The sequence below is a fragment of the Galdieria sulphuraria genome (genome assembly GCF_000341285.1).
Source record: "Galdieria sulphuraria unplaced genomic scaffold scaf_61, whole genome shotgun sequence".
Classification (NCBI taxonomy): Eukaryota; Rhodophyta; class Bangiophyceae; order Galdieriales; family Galdieriaceae; genus Galdieria; species Galdieria sulphuraria.
The window spans coordinates 40,339-53,556 of NW_005178414.1; the positions used below are offsets into that span (position 1 = coordinate 40,339).

Consider the following 13,218-nt stretch of genomic DNA (forward strand, 5'->3'; position numbering starts at 1 on the left):
CCTGGTGCAATATTTTAAATATGTTACACATAACACACAACACTTTATTACGTGTTGTTTTCAAGAAGTTGTGGTTAGAGAAGCAGAACTACAAGAAGCTCTACGAATCCCAAAGCCAAAAAAAAAGAATGAAAGGAATCGTTTTCTTTTTTATTCTGCTCCACAACAATGCCTTCGCATCTGTTGTTGAACCGATTAGAATCTCATTTCATGAGGAAATTGTCCATAAGATAGTGAAAATCTAGAACATAGATAACTCTTCAAGAACGGTACTTCCTTCACTAAAGGAACAAGTTGAGAATCTAGACTTTGTTGAGCCTTGATAAAAGTTTCCGGAAGTTTTGTTTTCCCAGTATCTGTCATTTCCTCTGTCTTTGGCTTTTTCTTATTCTTCTTGAACCAGTCATCATCTACGGCTGGGATCTCCACTGATTGAATATCAACCTTGGTCCTTGTTGCAATAACATAACGTTGATTAACTCTACGCATAGGAACTCCATTCAATGAATATGGTCCTGTAACCAATAAAAGGCCACTTGCGAGCTGCTTTAAGAATATTACTCTCCTTCCTCGGAAGCGACCACTCAAAAGGATCAAAACCGTGCCAGGAGTAATGGAAGCACGTAATTTGGTAGGCTTCTGCACTTTTTTCCGATGGACTCGCTTTCTTGGTTCGTCGTCCGCAGGATACCATTTTCTCTTTGGTTTGGTTATCTTGTCAGACGTTCTCGCCGACTGCTCTTTGTCTTGTCCAACCTTTCCAAAAAGTTTAGCATTTGGTGATTGGTACAAGGAAGCTTGTTCACTACCTGTTCTTTCCCTTTCTGTTGAACTTCCCCACTTGTCGATGCCATTGCAATACGGTAAAAACTGCTTGAATCGGCGTCGACGACAAGTACTAATGAATGATTAAAGCTGATAGGAAGCGGGGCCTGTGAGAAAGGAAAGGGAGAGAAGCCCATTGGAGTTTTTTACATATCCAAGGAAAACAAAGGAAATATGTTTTTTATTGGTAAATAGGCTTTCTACAGCAATATCAAATCCGTTCACAAGCACAGCTTCCGAGTTTCGACCTTGTTTTACCAACTCAAGTCTGTACAAAAGAGAGTTTCTATTAGATTGGTTTATGGCTTTTTCATAAAGACTTTGCATTTACTACTAGCTACTTAGTTCTCTCCTCGTTGTAGCAAACAACTTCAATAAGATTTCGGCCTGAGAAAAAGAGGCTTCTTATATTGCACAAATACCATGTGTCATTTTCAACAATATATGCAATATTGGAAACAATCCTACCATCCTCATAATAAAGCAGTTGTTTTGAAAATCGATTGTTGAAATCGTTGATGATGGCGTCTCATCATGTATGGAAAAGTATGTTTTATCTATGGAGACAACCATATAAGTATTACTCTACAACAAAGAGCTATTGGGGGACACAAACTTGCTTCTCGTCAAGGCGACAACCTTTCTGTAGTACTAGCCCCGACAAGACAGCTGAACAAAATACTGCTCTCAACCAACAGAAAAACTTCCTTGCTTCACTCGTTGAAATGATTCCAGCGGGGATAACAGCCGCATACATTCACAAAGGTCACGATACTACTCATGGTGGTGGAGAAATGGTGTTAGAAGTTCCGCATGACAAGACAATACCTGTACTGCGGTTTCTTAGAGATCACTCTTCGTGTTTGTATGATTGCTTTATTGACTGTACTGCTGCTGATTTTCCTCAAAAGCCACAAAGATTTCGAGTAGTATACAATCTTCTGTCCCTTAAATATTCATCTAGAATACGAGTTCAGACTCACGTTGATGAGGTCACCCCGATTGAGTCTGCTACTTGTTTATTCAAAGGGGCGAACTGGCCAGAAAGAGAAGTATGGGACTTGTTTGGCGTATTCTTTTATAATCACCCTGATTTGCGACGAATTTTAACTGATTATGGGTTTGAAGGGCATCCACTCCGAAAAGATTTCCCACTAAGTGGATACGTTGAAGTTCGTTATGATGATACAGAAAAGAGAGTGGTTATCGAGCCAGTTGAAATTACGCAAGAATATCGAGCTTTTGATTACACAAGTCCTTGGGAGGTGTTTCCAGAAGGAGGTAATTTTGAAGAAGCTGAAAAATTACCAGAACGAGTATGATCTCGAGTCGTTCATGTTATGAGTATTTGTTAGTTTCTCATTTAATTAGAGAATGACCAAAAGAAAAAATGAAAATCAGAATAAATTTCATTGCGCCAAATTATTGTTGGATTGGACATGACTGATTTTGTGGCAAGGTCCGCTTCCACTCCTGAAGAAACCAATAGTTCAGCAAATGTTGTTTCAGGTTCCGAGAACCCAAGAAACCCTGTCATGAACTTTTTTAGTGACAGACTTCCTACTGCGGCAGAGATTCGAGAGCGACTTTTCCAAGTGTGGAGCAACTCCCAACCTTGGAATGAGTTTCTTAACACGTCACAGGTTTGCTTCCCAGTTAACTATTTACAAACCGATAACCACCAAACTCGCTAGATGAACTTGCCGCCTTTTTCGGAACTGAAAGACAGGCTACAACAGAACTTGACACACTATGGACACAACTATGCTGTTATACTCTTGGTGTTAAGTGGGATTACTGTGTATGTTTTGCTTTGTTCTTTGCTTTTTGGATACTAATACTACGCACAGCCTTGTGAGTCCATTCGCCATTTTGGGTCTCATTATGATATTTGCTGCATATTTGTACTTGTTCGTTTTTCACGCAGATGCTCTCGTATTTGGAAACTTGCAACTGGATAATCGAGCCAAATCTATTTTTCTGTTAGTCTTCTCTCTGTTACTTTTAGGGCTTACAGGAGCAGGTGCAACCTTTACCTCCCTCGTGGCTGTAGTTGCTCTTATTGCCTTCATTCACGCCACTGTTCGAAAGCCGCCTGGTGAGGCAGATTTCGAAACGGCATATACGCCTGCAGTTGTATAAATTCAACCTGTGTTGTTGTTTTTGCTTTGTTCATCCACGTCCTACGTTGGACTTGGTTGTTATTAGCTCCGACACCATGTCGTCTAGTTGATTAGCCAAAGCTTCTCTAGAGAAACGCCGTTTCACTCGAAGGAAACCTTCTTCTCCCAACTTTTGAGCCCATTTTTCGTCTTCGAGCAACTTTACAATAGCACAAGCAAAGTCCTTTTGGTGAAGGTATGAAACAATAGAGTTTCACAACAAGGTGCAACCTACCTCAGGAGAGTCTTCGCAAAGCAATCCTGTCTCACCATCAATAATAGTTTCCTTTGGTCCACCGCTGTTGTGAGCAATCACAGGTTTCTTCATTGCCATTGCTTCTAAAGGAACAATACCGAAATGCTCATCGATGGGTGTGTAAACCACCATTTTACAACTTGACAACAAAGATCTTCTTTCCTCATCAGAAATATTCAACAGAAATTCGACCTTACTGGTCAAGTCTAAATGTTCAACTAAAGACCTTAGATGCTGCAGACATGTGACGTTTTCATCAACCCGGGTATCATAGCCACCTGCTATCACTACCACCAAGTCAATCCACTGCTCATTGGTTAGCTTCTGTGTATCACGTATATATGCTATGGCGTGAATTAACAAGTCAACGTGCTTCTTAGTTTCAAAACGATTCAAAGATACTATGGTTGTTGAAGATAGACTGTCCAGTCGTACATAAGGCTCCACGGCAATACACGGATAAAGTACGGCAATGGCACTTTTCTTGGCTAGTTCAGGAAACGTGTCTTGAAACACTTGCGCCGTAAAGTGACTGTTGACCACTATTCGTTGCGCCAGTGATAAGGTGTATTCCTCCATCTTGTCCATCCACCTTCGATAGCTGTGATATAAACAACTTCGGTTTTCTCTTTTAGCTAACAATAGATCAGGAAAGTGGCAGTAAAACAAGGAAGGAATACCGAACAATGTCAATAATACAAGAGGCGAGGATACTGCATCGACTATTACAACGTCGGGCGTTGGTTCCACGAACAACAACCAAATAGTCAGCAAAAAACATCTCACAAGAGCACAGATGGCTTGAAACTTTCCAAATATTGTTCTTGGAATAATCATGAAAGGTGGCTTTACTATTTTCAAACTGCCGTCCTTGGTTTCGGGAAAGCATCTGTTGGGATCCCAAGAGGCGGTATATATCTTAACATCGTGACCCTTCTGTAAGACTGCCATAGCAGCGTCGACAAGCCACCTTTCTGCACCTCCAATGCCCAAGTCTGGGTGTATGAAAACCACTTTGTGTTGTTTCATGAACACAATTTCTTACAAGAAGAATTCACCAAATTTGGAATGCTGATGGAACCATCCAAGGATGCCGAACTCTATCCTCCGCCACTCGATGGAATATCAAAAGTTTGTTTTGGAACCAACTCTGCTTCGTATTTTATTCTTGCATCTTCGTGGGCTGGTAGTATATCCGTTTATGATTCCGTTGATGGAACTTTGCGTATAGAGTTTGGGAAAGCCAACGAAAATCCACCGTTGCTGGACTGTGCTTGGATAGATGAACGTCAAGTAGTCGCTGGAAACAGTTTAGGACAAGTTTTATTATATTCTATGCAGTCGGTACGTTGAATTTCTTCTCCAATAGCCTCCTTATTCGGTTATTAGACTTTACCAACTGAAGGCCAGTTGATTGGACAACACACTGCTGGAGTTCGCTGTGTGGCTTACAGTGAAACTATTGAAAGTGTTATTACTGCTAGTTGGGACTCCTCTATTCAAGTCTGGGATATTCGTGACAATTTATCGACAAGCAAATCTTCCGCAAGTCTAACAGGAAAGGCGTTTGCCTTGTCTTTGCACCAGAACACTTGTATAGTTGGTACAAGTAAACGCAAACTTGAGTTTTGGGATTTACGCAAGATGGACAAAGCTTGGAATATTCAAGAGTCACCCATTCGCCAACAAATACGCTCCATAGCTTGCTCGCCCGATGCAAATCGTTTTGCAATAGGATCTACGGAAGGGAGAGTGGCTATCCAACCTTTTCCTTCTTTAGAGTCGAATGGATTGGAAACGAGTTCACACGCTAGTTTCTCTTTCAAGTGTCATCGACAGTCTGCAGGAGCTCCGGATGGTGCTGACTTGGTTTTCCCTGTCAATGTGATATGTTTTCATCCTGTTTATGGTACTTTTGCCACTGGAGGAGGTGATGGAGTTGTGAATATATGGGATGGAGATTCTAAGAAGAGAATATGTCAGCTGCGTTCTTTTCCTTGCAGTATTTCCTCCTTAAGTTTTAGTTCAGATGGAAGTCAGTTGGCGATAGCTTCCTCCTATACTTTCGAAGAAGGGGAACGAGATCATCCACCGGATGCTTTGTATGTACATTCTGTTGCAGATAATGAAGTATTGCCTCGTCACTTTCGCACAGAATAAAAAAACATTTGTAAATAATCACATAGAAATGATTAGATCCATTCTTTTGTAGGGAACTTGCGTGTGGTGTTGAATTACCCAAACTAGTACGAGATTGTTGAGATTCGTTTGTGGTTAGATACAATCATGTTGAATGCTGTCTACAGTGCTGCCTTTATTCCTCATCATCCTAGTTGGAAGATACTAAAGACTACACAAGGTTCATTATCTCGCCAATCTCTGTGTGTTCCCCGTCTGTTTCAAACTTTAGTATCCAACGCAAGTACCAAGTCCCTATCTGTTCCTTTTCTTGAGAGACCAAAGAATCTGGATGGGACTGCTCCTGGAGATGTAGGGTGAGTTGTGTCTTTTTATTTTGTCTCTTATTGATGAGTGAATATACTTAGTTTCGATCCTTTGTATATCTCCGACTTGTTAGATATTCAGTGGTTGAGAGAGTCGGAAATCAAACATGGCCGTATCTGCATGTTGGCTGCCGTGGGTTTTATTGTTCAAGAATTTGTTCACTTACCGGGTGAAGTGTTCTCTAACAAAGTTGCCATTGATGCTCTATTTCAAGTACCTAGTGGAGGTCTTTGGCAAATTTTTCTATTCATCGGGTTGTTAGAATTTGTCATGAATAAGGGCAAAATGACGCCGTTGGATATGTTTTCCGATCCTAATAGAAAGCCAGGTGACTTTGGTAAGTTATCTTTTATATCCATCTATGGGTCGTTGTACTCAATTAACTCGTCAGGTTTCGATCCACTTGGTTTGGGAAAGGATCCGCAAGCTCGAAAACGATATGAAGTAGCCGAAATCAAAAATGGTCGTTTAGCTATGTTAGCTGTGGGAGGTTTTATTCATCATATGTTATTGACTCATCAAGGCGTTGTTGAACAGTTGACTCATTTCCGTTCTTTACCTGTCTCATAAGAGACTTGAGTTCTTCTATTACATTTGGGATGCCATAAAAAGTCTTCGTCGATTTTATTGTTCTTCCAGATAGGATTGTACTTTGAACTCAACGACTCAAAACACACAAAAACACACATATATTTATATATCTATAGGAGAGATATATGTCAATATGTATACATCGACTAGGAATGATTCTCATGGTTGCTTTCATTTTGACTCGCATCTTTCATGGTGGAACCATCTTCTTCTACACCGTCTTCTATGCTTCCTATATTTGTCATTTCTTCAGAACCCAGTCCTTTGAAACCCTCTTCTTCAACCCCTACCTTCGTCACTACTGCTTTCCTTATCTGAACCAAAGTCAAGATCAGCCATGTCTTTAGAGTCCCACGCAGAACCTTTATCTATTTTATAGTGCTATTCAGACATCTCATGGTCACTTACCAAAGTCAAATTCATCTTCCGAGTCCTCGTCCTTCCAGTGTTCCCAGTCCACCTTGCAGTGGATGTTCTTCCCCGGTTGTTTCAACAATCTTTCCCAATAAGATCCCGTTTCTTTCTTCATAATAACAAACTGTATATTTCTAGCTGTTATATGATACTTTGATTCCTATTCCCCATAATTTCCAAGGTTTATACATCTGATCAGGTGACACAAGAGTCCATCTACTCACCTCTGCCTTGATGGGATGCAACAGTTCCAAGTTTAGTTCATAATCAGCTTTCTCGTGTAGCTCTCCTCCTTTTCCTTTGAAACTGACTTTTCCTTCGTCTGTGAGGTGAATTTGTGCTTGGTTTTTGTCGACGTTGGGAACATCGACGGTAAGAAACAGTTTGTCCTTGCGTTGTGCCCAATAAAAGTCCGGTATATGACTATTTCTCCGTTGTCACTCCACTGTGCTGTTATTACAAAAATACTTACCTCATAACTTGGTAAAACTTGGCAACACTTTTAATCCTCTCTTCACACACTCGCGTGTTTTCTTCAATCCCTTTCGGCCCTGAACCCTTTTTTTCGTCTTTTGGGCAAAAATGGTGGAAATGGCATACTTTCTAGAGACTTCTTTCGAAAATTTTCATATTTATTAAAAGTCCAAGTCGGTACGAAAAACTTGGTCTTCCTTCCTAGCCATAACTCCTGCCATTTGATATTCTCCTACTCTTCTTTCAAAAAAATTGGTTTTGCCTTGTAACGATATCAACTCCATCCAATCAAATGGATTGGATACTTGATAATAGGAACGATAACCTAGAGCCTGTAATAACCGATCAGCACAATATTCTATATACTGTGACATTAAACCCGCATTCATTCCTATCAAAGCAACTGGTAAAGCATCTAAAATAAATTCCTTTTCATGATCCACCGCATCGACTATAATTTCTGTCACACGTTCCTATAATATAGGATGGATGAGTGGATTTTGTACTCGGATGAAAAAGGGATACTTACTTGAGATAACGGATGTTGAAGAAGACTATACAAAAGGCAAGCAAATTCACAATGCAAGCCTTCATCTCGTGATATCAACTCATTGGAGAAAGTAAGACCAGGCATCAAGCCCCGTTTCTTTAACCAAAATATGGAACAAAAAGAACCAGAAAAGAATATCCCTTCTACTGCTGCAAAGGCAACTAAACGCTCAGCAAAACTGCTGGAACATCGTATCCATTTTAAAGACCAATCCGCTTTCTTTTTCACACAAGTAAGATTTTCGATGGCGTAGAACAAACGACGCTTTTCTGCCATATCTCGAATATAAGTATCGATAAGTAAAGCGTACATTTCCGAATGTACATTTTCCATAGCCATCTGAAAACCATAGAAACAACGCGCTTCGGGTACTTGAACTTCAGTACTAAAACGAGCTGCCAAGTTTTCATTCACGATGCCATCAGAAGCTGCAAAAAATGCCAAAACATGGGATATAAAGTGTTGCTCTGATGAATGGAGAGAATTCCAATCTCGTAAATCTTGGGATAGGTCGACTTCTTCAACTGTCCAGAAACTAGCTTCCGCACGTTTATATAATTCCCATATTTGCCTATATCTTATGGGAAATAAAACAAAACGACTAGTGTCTTCCAATAACAAAGGTTCCCAAGATGAAGAGTATACATCAGAACCATTGCAGTCAGTCGACTCAGTTTGGACACAGCTTGAAAAATCATGGGCGTGATGGTCATCAGGACTGGAGACACTGCTGTTCGTTGCTGTCAAAGGCGAACAACTATGCACTTGTCCTGAATCAGTTTCCAACGGATTGGATTGCTCATCTGTTCCTAATATTTGGCTAGTTATACCTAACTTTTGTATAGTCCAGTGTCTATGAATGGCAGGTGAAGCTTCTTTGCTACAAAAGGACAGGGAAGCAGAAGAAACACGTTCTTCGGTAGACAACCCAGAAATACCATCATAGAAAGATTTCGATTCATCATCAGACTCTAAACTGCAATTTCCTGAAGTTTCGTTGGTTGTAGAAAACCAAGTTTGGTTCGGATAAGAAGGAGGAGACGTGGATAGGGTCGTTGCCATCCACGAATCAATCAATCAATCAGAGAATAGAATGAAAGGATATTAGTCCAAGAGAGAGAGAGAACACATGAGAGAGAGGATCTTCTTGTTCCATCTACAATCATTTTCTATTATAAACCATTTCAATCAAACATCATTTCTCTAATGAATAAACCATAATATTGTATTTCATGAAAGAAAAGTTTCTCTCTCTCAGAAACAAGAAGGAATATGATATTGGAATGATATTCTTGGGCCAGCCAGTATGATGACTAGTAAAGAATTGAGAACTTTTATTCGCAAGTCACAAGTTCGTCAACAATATCGGTAAGCATAGACGAGCATGCGAGAAGGATGTTTGCCTTACTGAAAGACTCAAGTGAGTTTCTTCGCCTGGTGAAACTTGCTCCTTCCGTAGGTTGATTTTTCAAAGTATTTTTCTCTCTTAAACTGCGTCTAGTCGTTTCAACTGGAGTTGAAACTTGCAATAAAGTCCGAGTTTCGAAAACATTCGTCTGAAACACGGGAAAGTCATATTGCTTTCTTGTTGGCGGAAGGTCGAAGGTGAGTTTTCATTCTTTTCACTGCAACAAGCGTTGACCATACTTGTTAAGGCGACTAGTTGATCTGGAAAAGTATTTAAAGATGACTTTGTAGTTTCTATATGGCTATGTTTTCTTGTCTAACTGGAATCATCGTTTGTCTCTTTTGAAATATGCGTGCTAGTCCAACAAAGTGTTTTCTAGTTGCTGATTGGTCTCTTTTTGCAAAGGTTTCTTTAATATTGTGGAAGAGTAGTGCAAGTTGAAGATGATTGGCAGTGCAACATAGGAATAAAGGAGCTTGACTGGATGTTAAGACATTCTTTGATACTCTAAGGTATTTTGTATTGAAGCAAGTTTACGTTTCTCTGTAAAGCTAAGAAATGGATATAAAGAAAAGAGTCTTCTTAAAAGAAAAATGGTTCATCTTTTGTCTTTCCAAATAAAATGTGGTTGTAAGAAACAAATATTCATATCATTTCGTATTCTTAACAGTATCTATATATCACAAAACTTGAAAACGTCCATTTTGAACAACTATTCTAGTGACATGACTGTTCTTTGAATTGGTTTTCACCATTGTCCACATTGTGCTCAAGTTTCTTCTTCGTAAGATATTGGCGTGTTCCAGTTCTGTTCGATATAAAAGAATACAACGTCATAATGTAAAGAAATTATTTCAAGTTGTTTCTTCTTTCCTGGAGACAAATCTCGTGGAATTGAAAAGACTCAAAAACTTGTATCTTTACATATTGATATATATATATATATATATATATATATATATATATATGTTAACCGATTGCCAGTGTTTGAACATTTTACATATCAGCTCCTTCTAGACGAATGAACTCGTCACACAACTGCTTTCTATTACATATGATACATTGGAGTTGTAACATTACGTTATATTCAACTGGACTGATGACTGGTCGCAGAATCACTTATTACCTACAACAAAAACAAACTTTGGTGAGAATAGTATCAATATAATAATACACAATATTGGGGAAATATTTCAATCAGAATATTGCAAGAATCACTTGTACAATCATAAGGGGTAAGAAGACCAAAACAATGTGGTTATATAAACGATTCATCCATTTTCCACCGTAAAAGGACTTGTGTAAAATGGGGTATGGTTACTTACCCTTTCCGTTATTTTAGCTGTCGAGCTATCCAAAGGAGGGGTGAACATCTTCGGTGCTTTTTCCGATACATAAGGTTTCAACTCAAAGTCTCTCAAATCTGGAACCACAATGTTCGGCACTTTACTCCACTGAATGAGAAAACCGGATCTTCTCGTACGAGCACCAAATTTTTTCTGCTTCGATTCTTGGAAGAACTTTCCTTTTGGATGTTTCTCATCGACATTTGGGAATCTTCTGTGAACTTTTCTACCTCCTAAACCACGAGTTACTCCCGTCACCAGTTGAAAGACACCGCGTAACATCCTCTGTTTCACGTCCCTCTTTAGAAATGCAAAATGTTGCAATGAGTCAACTTTGTCTCTTTCCTATTGAAAAGGGAGTGAAATGGATAAGTGGAAACAAGAAGACGTTAAACACCCGTTTCATTATGAAAGCACAAAACAACGTTCGACTCCCTCTTCAAGTGCAGTAGGTGGTACGGAACCAACTGATGCCTATTATGAAGAGGATTTGCTCAAGGTTGGAGACTTTATCTCTAATTGGGATGGTTTGTTGGATGAGAACCTCGGAAGTATACTTAAGAACGTATTACCTGAATTGGAAGAGTTTGCTAGTTCTTCTCCTCATATGGAACAAGTTTTTTTGGAAGGAAAGCAACCCTCAACAGAATTGGACGTTAGCCAAGTTACCGTAGAAAGTACAGAACAGATATTGAGTGAATTGGACATATTTCAACTAGCAGACAAATTTTATAAGGTGATTGACCGAGCTTGGTTTCAAGCAGTAACTCCTTGGAAGTTTTGTCTGATGATATATCAGGCAAGAGACCCCAAAGTCAGGTCCATTTCGGAGAGTGAATTGAATAGACAAGATACGAATATTGTTGTATGTACTGACCATGTATCACAACCTGATAAAAGCGTCGTGGGAACTTGTTGTAATATGGAGGACGAAATTCTCTTTCCAAAGGAACAATATATTTTAGCTTATTGTCTCGTGAGAAGAATAGTGCATGGAGGTGGAGGCGAATCTCCCTTTTTATTTCGTTTCTTTCGTGAAGCTATTAATCTCGGCTATATCCATTCTAGAAGGGCAATGGAAGCCATTACTTGCCTCTTTTTCCATCATTTGAGTATTGCGAATAGATATCTAAGTAATAATGCTTCATCCATCAGTTGGGTTGACTACTTGAAATCGATTCATGGAAATGCATTTCCTGTGGAATTATTTGATTGGCAAGATTTGAGTGTGGTTCATGTTTATAGTGCAATGCAGTGGATTCATTGCATAGTTGATTTAATGGAAAACTTCCGTTTTGATATGCAGTCAGAAGAGTCATTCCAAAGCAAATTGATTTTGGTGGAAACGGAACTTTTGCTTCGCTTTCATTTGGAGCCTTTGTCATTTGTAGGAATAGAAGAGACATTATCTTTGGTCAACACGAGAAGAAGAGAAGAAGAGAAAGCTTATATGGAGGAAGAAGTTGTTCAAGCGGATTCTCGAGTTGATATGCTGTTCAATGACTGTAGAACGGTTGCTTTGATAAGAGTGTGTGGTCGTCGTCATCATTTGCTATGGAAAGAATTGACTAGTTGGGTAGAAAGTTATACGAATAGGTGAGTACTTGTGACTAATATATAAGAAGTATTCAAACAACTTTTTGTAGAGACTTGAAGAAATCCGTTAAACTATCAGCTCTCATGGAAGGACTTGTTCTTTCATGGATAGACAAAAGTCAAGTTCATTCGGAAAGGCAGATGGATGCAGAGTCGTTTATAAGAGAATTTTATGATTCCCGTAAACTTGGTGACTCAGTAACTACCAAAATATACAACTTTTGGTTGTGCCGACATGAGCCTAACCATCGTGAACAACTTGGAAGGGCCTTTGAGGAGTTGGCAAAAGCAGCAAGTTATCAAAGAGAGAAAATGGGAACTGGTCAACGTTATTATCAGGTGTTGAAACAACATGTTCATATGATTAAAGACATTTTGAGACAATGGCTGATATGTCCCAGCGTGATCAATCAAACCCTACAAGAACGTTGGGGAGATCAATCTTCCATAGCATCTGAACTTGATTGGTTACTATACAAGGTAATGGAAAGCACCATATTTGTTTTGTTTGTTTTCTCAATCTTGTTATAGTCTACTTCTTTTCCGTTAGATGAATATATGTCGATGCTTATTGGATTTTCGTTGACTCAATGGGTGGTTATGTATTGTGCTTGGAATATTTATTCTTCTTGTCAACCAGGGAATGCTACTCGTATTTCTTGGTATAATGAGCTGTTGGAGAAATGGATTCGTGGCAATTCTTTGAATAGTTCTCGCGTACTTTCAAGCATTATGTTGTGGATTTTGTATTTTTCGTTTCATGCGAAACTGGTAACAGGTTCTGTTTCCACCTATTTTCGTATCGTTCGAGGAATATCATTTATAAGGAATCCTGCAGCGTATGAGTCTCAAATAGCTTTTCCATTGTGTTGGATAGTCATGGATGAATTGGACAAGGCAACGGAACCAAACACTTTATCTTTCTTTTCTGATCGATGGCCCATGAGTAGAGGAAAATGGGTTCCAGAATGAGTAAAAGGCTTTATTTAGGTTGGATTAAGTGTTGTTTGTTGTTACCAAGAAAACCGTCTTCTGTAGGATCATTCAAATATCGTTCACTCATCATATCTAGTAAAAAAGCAAATGCTGCT

At 39.2% G+C, this 13,218-nt stretch overlaps 11 protein-coding genes across 12 annotated transcripts; 6 read left to right on the forward strand and 5 right to left on the reverse strand.

The window, feature by feature from the left end:
• Positions 1–28: 28 nt before the first annotated feature.
• On the reverse strand, positions 29–1,082 carry Gasu_57470 (60S ribosomal protein L6e). The gene is made up of 2 exons (XM_005703089.1): positions 810–1,082; positions 29–756 (listed from the first exon to the last, which is right to left on the reverse strand). The coding sequence occupies exons 1-2, from the start codon at positions 960–962 to the stop codon at positions 196–198; spliced, it is 714 nt and encodes a 237-aa protein (XP_005703146.1). The 5' UTR covers positions 963–1,082; the 3' UTR covers positions 29–195.
• Positions 1,083–1,312: 230 nt separating this feature from the next.
• Gasu_57480 (NADH dehydrogenase (ubiquinone) Fe-S protein 3) lies at positions 1,313–2,228 on the forward strand. Its single transcript, XM_005703090.1, has one exon. It carries the CDS (start codon positions 1,344–1,346, stop codon positions 2,145–2,147), a length of 804 nt encoding a protein of 267 aa, XP_005703147.1. The 5' UTR covers positions 1,313–1,343; the 3' UTR covers positions 2,148–2,228.
• Positions 2,229–2,232: 4 nt separating this feature from the next.
• On the forward strand, positions 2,233–3,053 carry Gasu_57490 (prenylated Rab receptor 2). The gene is made up of 3 exons (XM_005703091.1): positions 2,233–2,468; positions 2,520–2,626; positions 2,676–3,053. The coding sequence occupies exons 1-3, from the start codon at positions 2,265–2,267 to the stop codon at positions 2,965–2,967; spliced, it is 603 nt and encodes a 200-aa protein (XP_005703148.1). The 5' UTR covers positions 2,233–2,264; the 3' UTR covers positions 2,968–3,053.
• Positions 3,054–3,157: 104 nt separating this feature from the next.
• On the reverse strand, positions 3,158–4,292 carry Gasu_57500 (alpha-1,3/alpha-1,6-mannosyltransferase). The gene has a single exon (XM_005703092.1). It carries the CDS (start codon positions 4,270–4,272, stop codon positions 3,202–3,204), a length of 1,071 nt encoding a protein of 356 aa, XP_005703149.1. The 5' UTR covers positions 4,273–4,292; the 3' UTR covers positions 3,158–3,201.
• A 10-nt stretch (positions 4,293–4,302) lies between these two features.
• On the forward strand, positions 4,303–5,443 carry Gasu_57510 (uncharacterized protein). The gene is made up of 2 exons (XM_005703093.1): positions 4,303–4,587; positions 4,633–5,443. Exons 1-2 carry the CDS (start codon positions 4,312–4,314, stop codon positions 5,401–5,403), a joined length of 1,047 nt encoding a protein of 348 aa, XP_005703150.1. The 5' UTR covers positions 4,303–4,311; the 3' UTR covers positions 5,404–5,443.
• A 9-nt stretch (positions 5,444–5,452) lies between these two features.
• Positions 5,453–6,443, forward strand: Gasu_57520 (light-harvesting complex protein). The gene is made up of 3 exons (XM_005703094.1): positions 5,453–5,738; positions 5,790–6,085; positions 6,140–6,443. The coding sequence occupies exons 1-3, from the start codon at positions 5,530–5,532 to the stop codon at positions 6,316–6,318; spliced, it is 684 nt and encodes a 227-aa protein (XP_005703151.1). The 5' UTR covers positions 5,453–5,529; the 3' UTR covers positions 6,319–6,443.
• A 4-nt stretch (positions 6,444–6,447) lies between these two features.
• On the reverse strand, positions 6,448–7,322 carry Gasu_57530 (uncharacterized protein). Its single transcript, XM_005703095.1, has 5 exons — positions 7,226–7,322; positions 6,978–7,176; positions 6,748–6,913; positions 6,630–6,701; positions 6,448–6,571 (listed from the first exon to the last, which is right to left on the reverse strand). The coding sequence occupies exons 1-5, from the start codon at positions 7,228–7,230 to the stop codon at positions 6,486–6,488; spliced, it is 528 nt and encodes a 175-aa protein (XP_005703152.1). The 5' UTR covers positions 7,231–7,322; the 3' UTR covers positions 6,448–6,485.
• A 45-nt stretch (positions 7,323–7,367) lies between these two features.
• Gasu_57540 (ribonucleoside-diphosphate reductase subunit M2) lies at positions 7,368–8,872 on the reverse strand. Its single transcript, XM_005703096.1, has 2 exons — positions 7,757–8,872; positions 7,368–7,700 (listed from the first exon to the last, which is right to left on the reverse strand). The coding sequence occupies exons 1-2, from the start codon at positions 8,837–8,839 to the stop codon at positions 7,389–7,391; spliced, it is 1,395 nt and encodes a 464-aa protein (XP_005703153.1). The 5' UTR covers positions 8,840–8,872; the 3' UTR covers positions 7,368–7,388.
• Positions 8,873–9,032: 160 nt separating this feature from the next.
• On the forward strand, positions 9,033–9,822 carry Gasu_57550 (hypothetical protein). Of its 2 annotated transcripts, XM_005703097.1 has the most exons (4): positions 9,033–9,145; positions 9,199–9,232; positions 9,279–9,382; positions 9,433–9,822. In XM_005703097.1, the coding sequence occupies exons 1-4, from the start codon at positions 9,084–9,086 to the stop codon at positions 9,473–9,475; spliced, it is 243 nt and encodes an 80-aa protein (XP_005703154.1). In that variant the 5' UTR covers positions 9,033–9,083; the 3' UTR covers positions 9,476–9,822. The 2 variants fall into 2 exon arrangements, with proteins under 2 accessions (XP_005703154.1, XP_005703155.1); XM_005703098.1 differs by having other exon boundaries at positions 9,033–9,232.
• Positions 9,823–10,157: 335 nt separating this feature from the next.
• Positions 10,158–10,832, reverse strand: Gasu_57560 (uncharacterized protein). The gene is made up of 2 exons (XM_005703099.1): positions 10,511–10,832; positions 10,158–10,311 (listed from the first exon to the last, which is right to left on the reverse strand). The coding sequence occupies exons 1-2, from the start codon at positions 10,811–10,813 to the stop codon at positions 10,273–10,275; spliced, it is 342 nt and encodes a 113-aa protein (XP_005703156.1). The 5' UTR covers positions 10,814–10,832; the 3' UTR covers positions 10,158–10,272.
• A 40-nt stretch (positions 10,833–10,872) lies between these two features.
• Gasu_57570 (uncharacterized protein) lies at positions 10,873–13,218 on the forward strand. Its single transcript, XM_005703100.1, has 3 exons — positions 10,873–12,127; positions 12,178–12,607; positions 12,659–13,218. Exons 1-3 carry the CDS (start codon positions 10,896–10,898, stop codon positions 13,097–13,099), a joined length of 2,103 nt encoding a protein of 700 aa, XP_005703157.1. The 5' UTR covers positions 10,873–10,895; the 3' UTR covers positions 13,100–13,218.

Excerpts from the sequence above, each read along its gene's own strand:
- Gasu_57470 (XM_005703089.1), bottom strand. The coding sequence starts at position 962 with ATGGGCTTCTCTCCCTTTCCTTTCTCACAGGCCCCGCTTCCTATCAGC. Across the intron at positions 757-809 it reads AACAGAAAGGGAAAGAACAG|GTTGGACAAGACAAAGAGCA; the intron begins GTAGTGAACAAG and ends CTTTTTGGAAAG.
- Gasu_57480 (XM_005703090.1), top strand. The coding sequence starts at position 1,344 with ATGATGGCGTCTCATCATGTATGGAAAAGTATGTTTTATCTATGGAGA.
- Gasu_57490 (XM_005703091.1), top strand. The coding sequence starts at position 2,265 with ATGACTGATTTTGTGGCAAGGTCCGCTTCCACTCCTGAAGAAACCAAT. Across the intron at positions 2,469-2,519 it reads AGTTTCTTAACACGTCACAG|ATGAACTTGCCGCCTTTTTC; the intron begins GTTTGCTTCCCA and ends CAAACTCGCTAG. Across the intron at positions 2,627-2,675 it reads GTGTTAAGTGGGATTACTGT|CCTTGTGAGTCCATTCGCCA; the intron begins GTATGTTTTGCT and ends TACTACGCACAG.
- Gasu_57500 (XM_005703092.1), bottom strand. The coding sequence starts at position 4,272 with ATGAAACAACACAAAGTGGTTTTCATACACCCAGACTTGGGCATTGGA.
- Gasu_57510 (XM_005703093.1), top strand. The coding sequence starts at position 4,312 with ATGCTGATGGAACCATCCAAGGATGCCGAACTCTATCCTCCGCCACTC. Across the intron at positions 4,588-4,632 it reads TATTATATTCTATGCAGTCG|ACTTTACCAACTGAAGGCCA; the intron begins GTACGTTGAATT and ends TTCGGTTATTAG.
- Gasu_57520 (XM_005703094.1), top strand. The coding sequence starts at position 5,530 with ATGTTGAATGCTGTCTACAGTGCTGCCTTTATTCCTCATCATCCTAGT. Across the intron at positions 5,739-5,789 it reads ACTGCTCCTGGAGATGTAGG|TTTCGATCCTTTGTATATCT; the intron begins GTGAGTTGTGTC and ends GAATATACTTAG. Across the intron at positions 6,086-6,139 it reads TAGAAAGCCAGGTGACTTTG|GTTTCGATCCACTTGGTTTG; the intron begins GTAAGTTATCTT and ends TTAACTCGTCAG.
- Gasu_57530 (XM_005703095.1), bottom strand. Across the intron at positions 6,914-6,977 it reads TGCATCCCATCAAGGCAGAG|GAATCAAAGTATCATATAAC; the intron begins GTGAGTAGATGG and ends TATGGGGAATAG. Across the intron at positions 6,572-6,629 it reads GGAAAGCAGTAGTGACGAAG|GAAGCATAGAAGACGGTGTA; the intron begins GTAGGGGTTGAA and ends TGACAAATATAG.
- Gasu_57540 (XM_005703096.1), bottom strand. The coding sequence starts at position 8,839 with ATGGCAACGACCCTATCCACGTCTCCTCCTTCTTATCCGAACCAAACT. Across the intron at positions 7,701-7,756 it reads TTCAACATCCGTTATCTCAA|GAACGTGTGACAGAAATTAT; the intron begins GTAAGTATCCCT and ends CCTATATTATAG.
- Gasu_57550 (XM_005703097.1), top strand. The coding sequence starts at position 9,084 with ATGATGACTAGTAAAGAATTGAGAACTTTTATTCGCAAGTCACAAGTT. Across the intron at positions 9,146-9,198 it reads CAAGTTCGTCAACAATATCG|TGAGTTTCTTCGCCTGGTGA; the intron begins GTAAGCATAGAC and ends GAAAGACTCAAG. Across the intron at positions 9,383-9,432 it reads TTGTTGGCGGAAGGTCGAAG|GCGACTAGTTGATCTGGAAA; the intron begins GTGAGTTTTCAT and ends ATACTTGTTAAG.
- Gasu_57560 (XM_005703099.1), bottom strand. The coding sequence starts at position 10,813 with ATGTTACGCGGTGTCTTTCAACTGGTGACGGGAGTAACTCGTGGTTTA. Across the intron at positions 10,312-10,510 it reads CAGCTAAAATAACGGAAAGG|GTAATAAGTGATTCTGCGAC; the intron begins GTAAGTAACCAT and ends TTTTTGTTGTAG.
- Gasu_57570 (XM_005703100.1), top strand. The coding sequence starts at position 10,896 with ATGGATAAGTGGAAACAAGAAGACGTTAAACACCCGTTTCATTATGAA. Across the intron at positions 12,128-12,177 it reads GTAGAAAGTTATACGAATAG|AGACTTGAAGAAATCCGTTA; the intron begins GTGAGTACTTGT and ends AACTTTTTGTAG. Across the intron at positions 12,608-12,658 it reads TTGATTGGTTACTATACAAG|TCTACTTCTTTTCCGTTAGA; the intron begins GTAATGGAAAGC and ends ATCTTGTTATAG.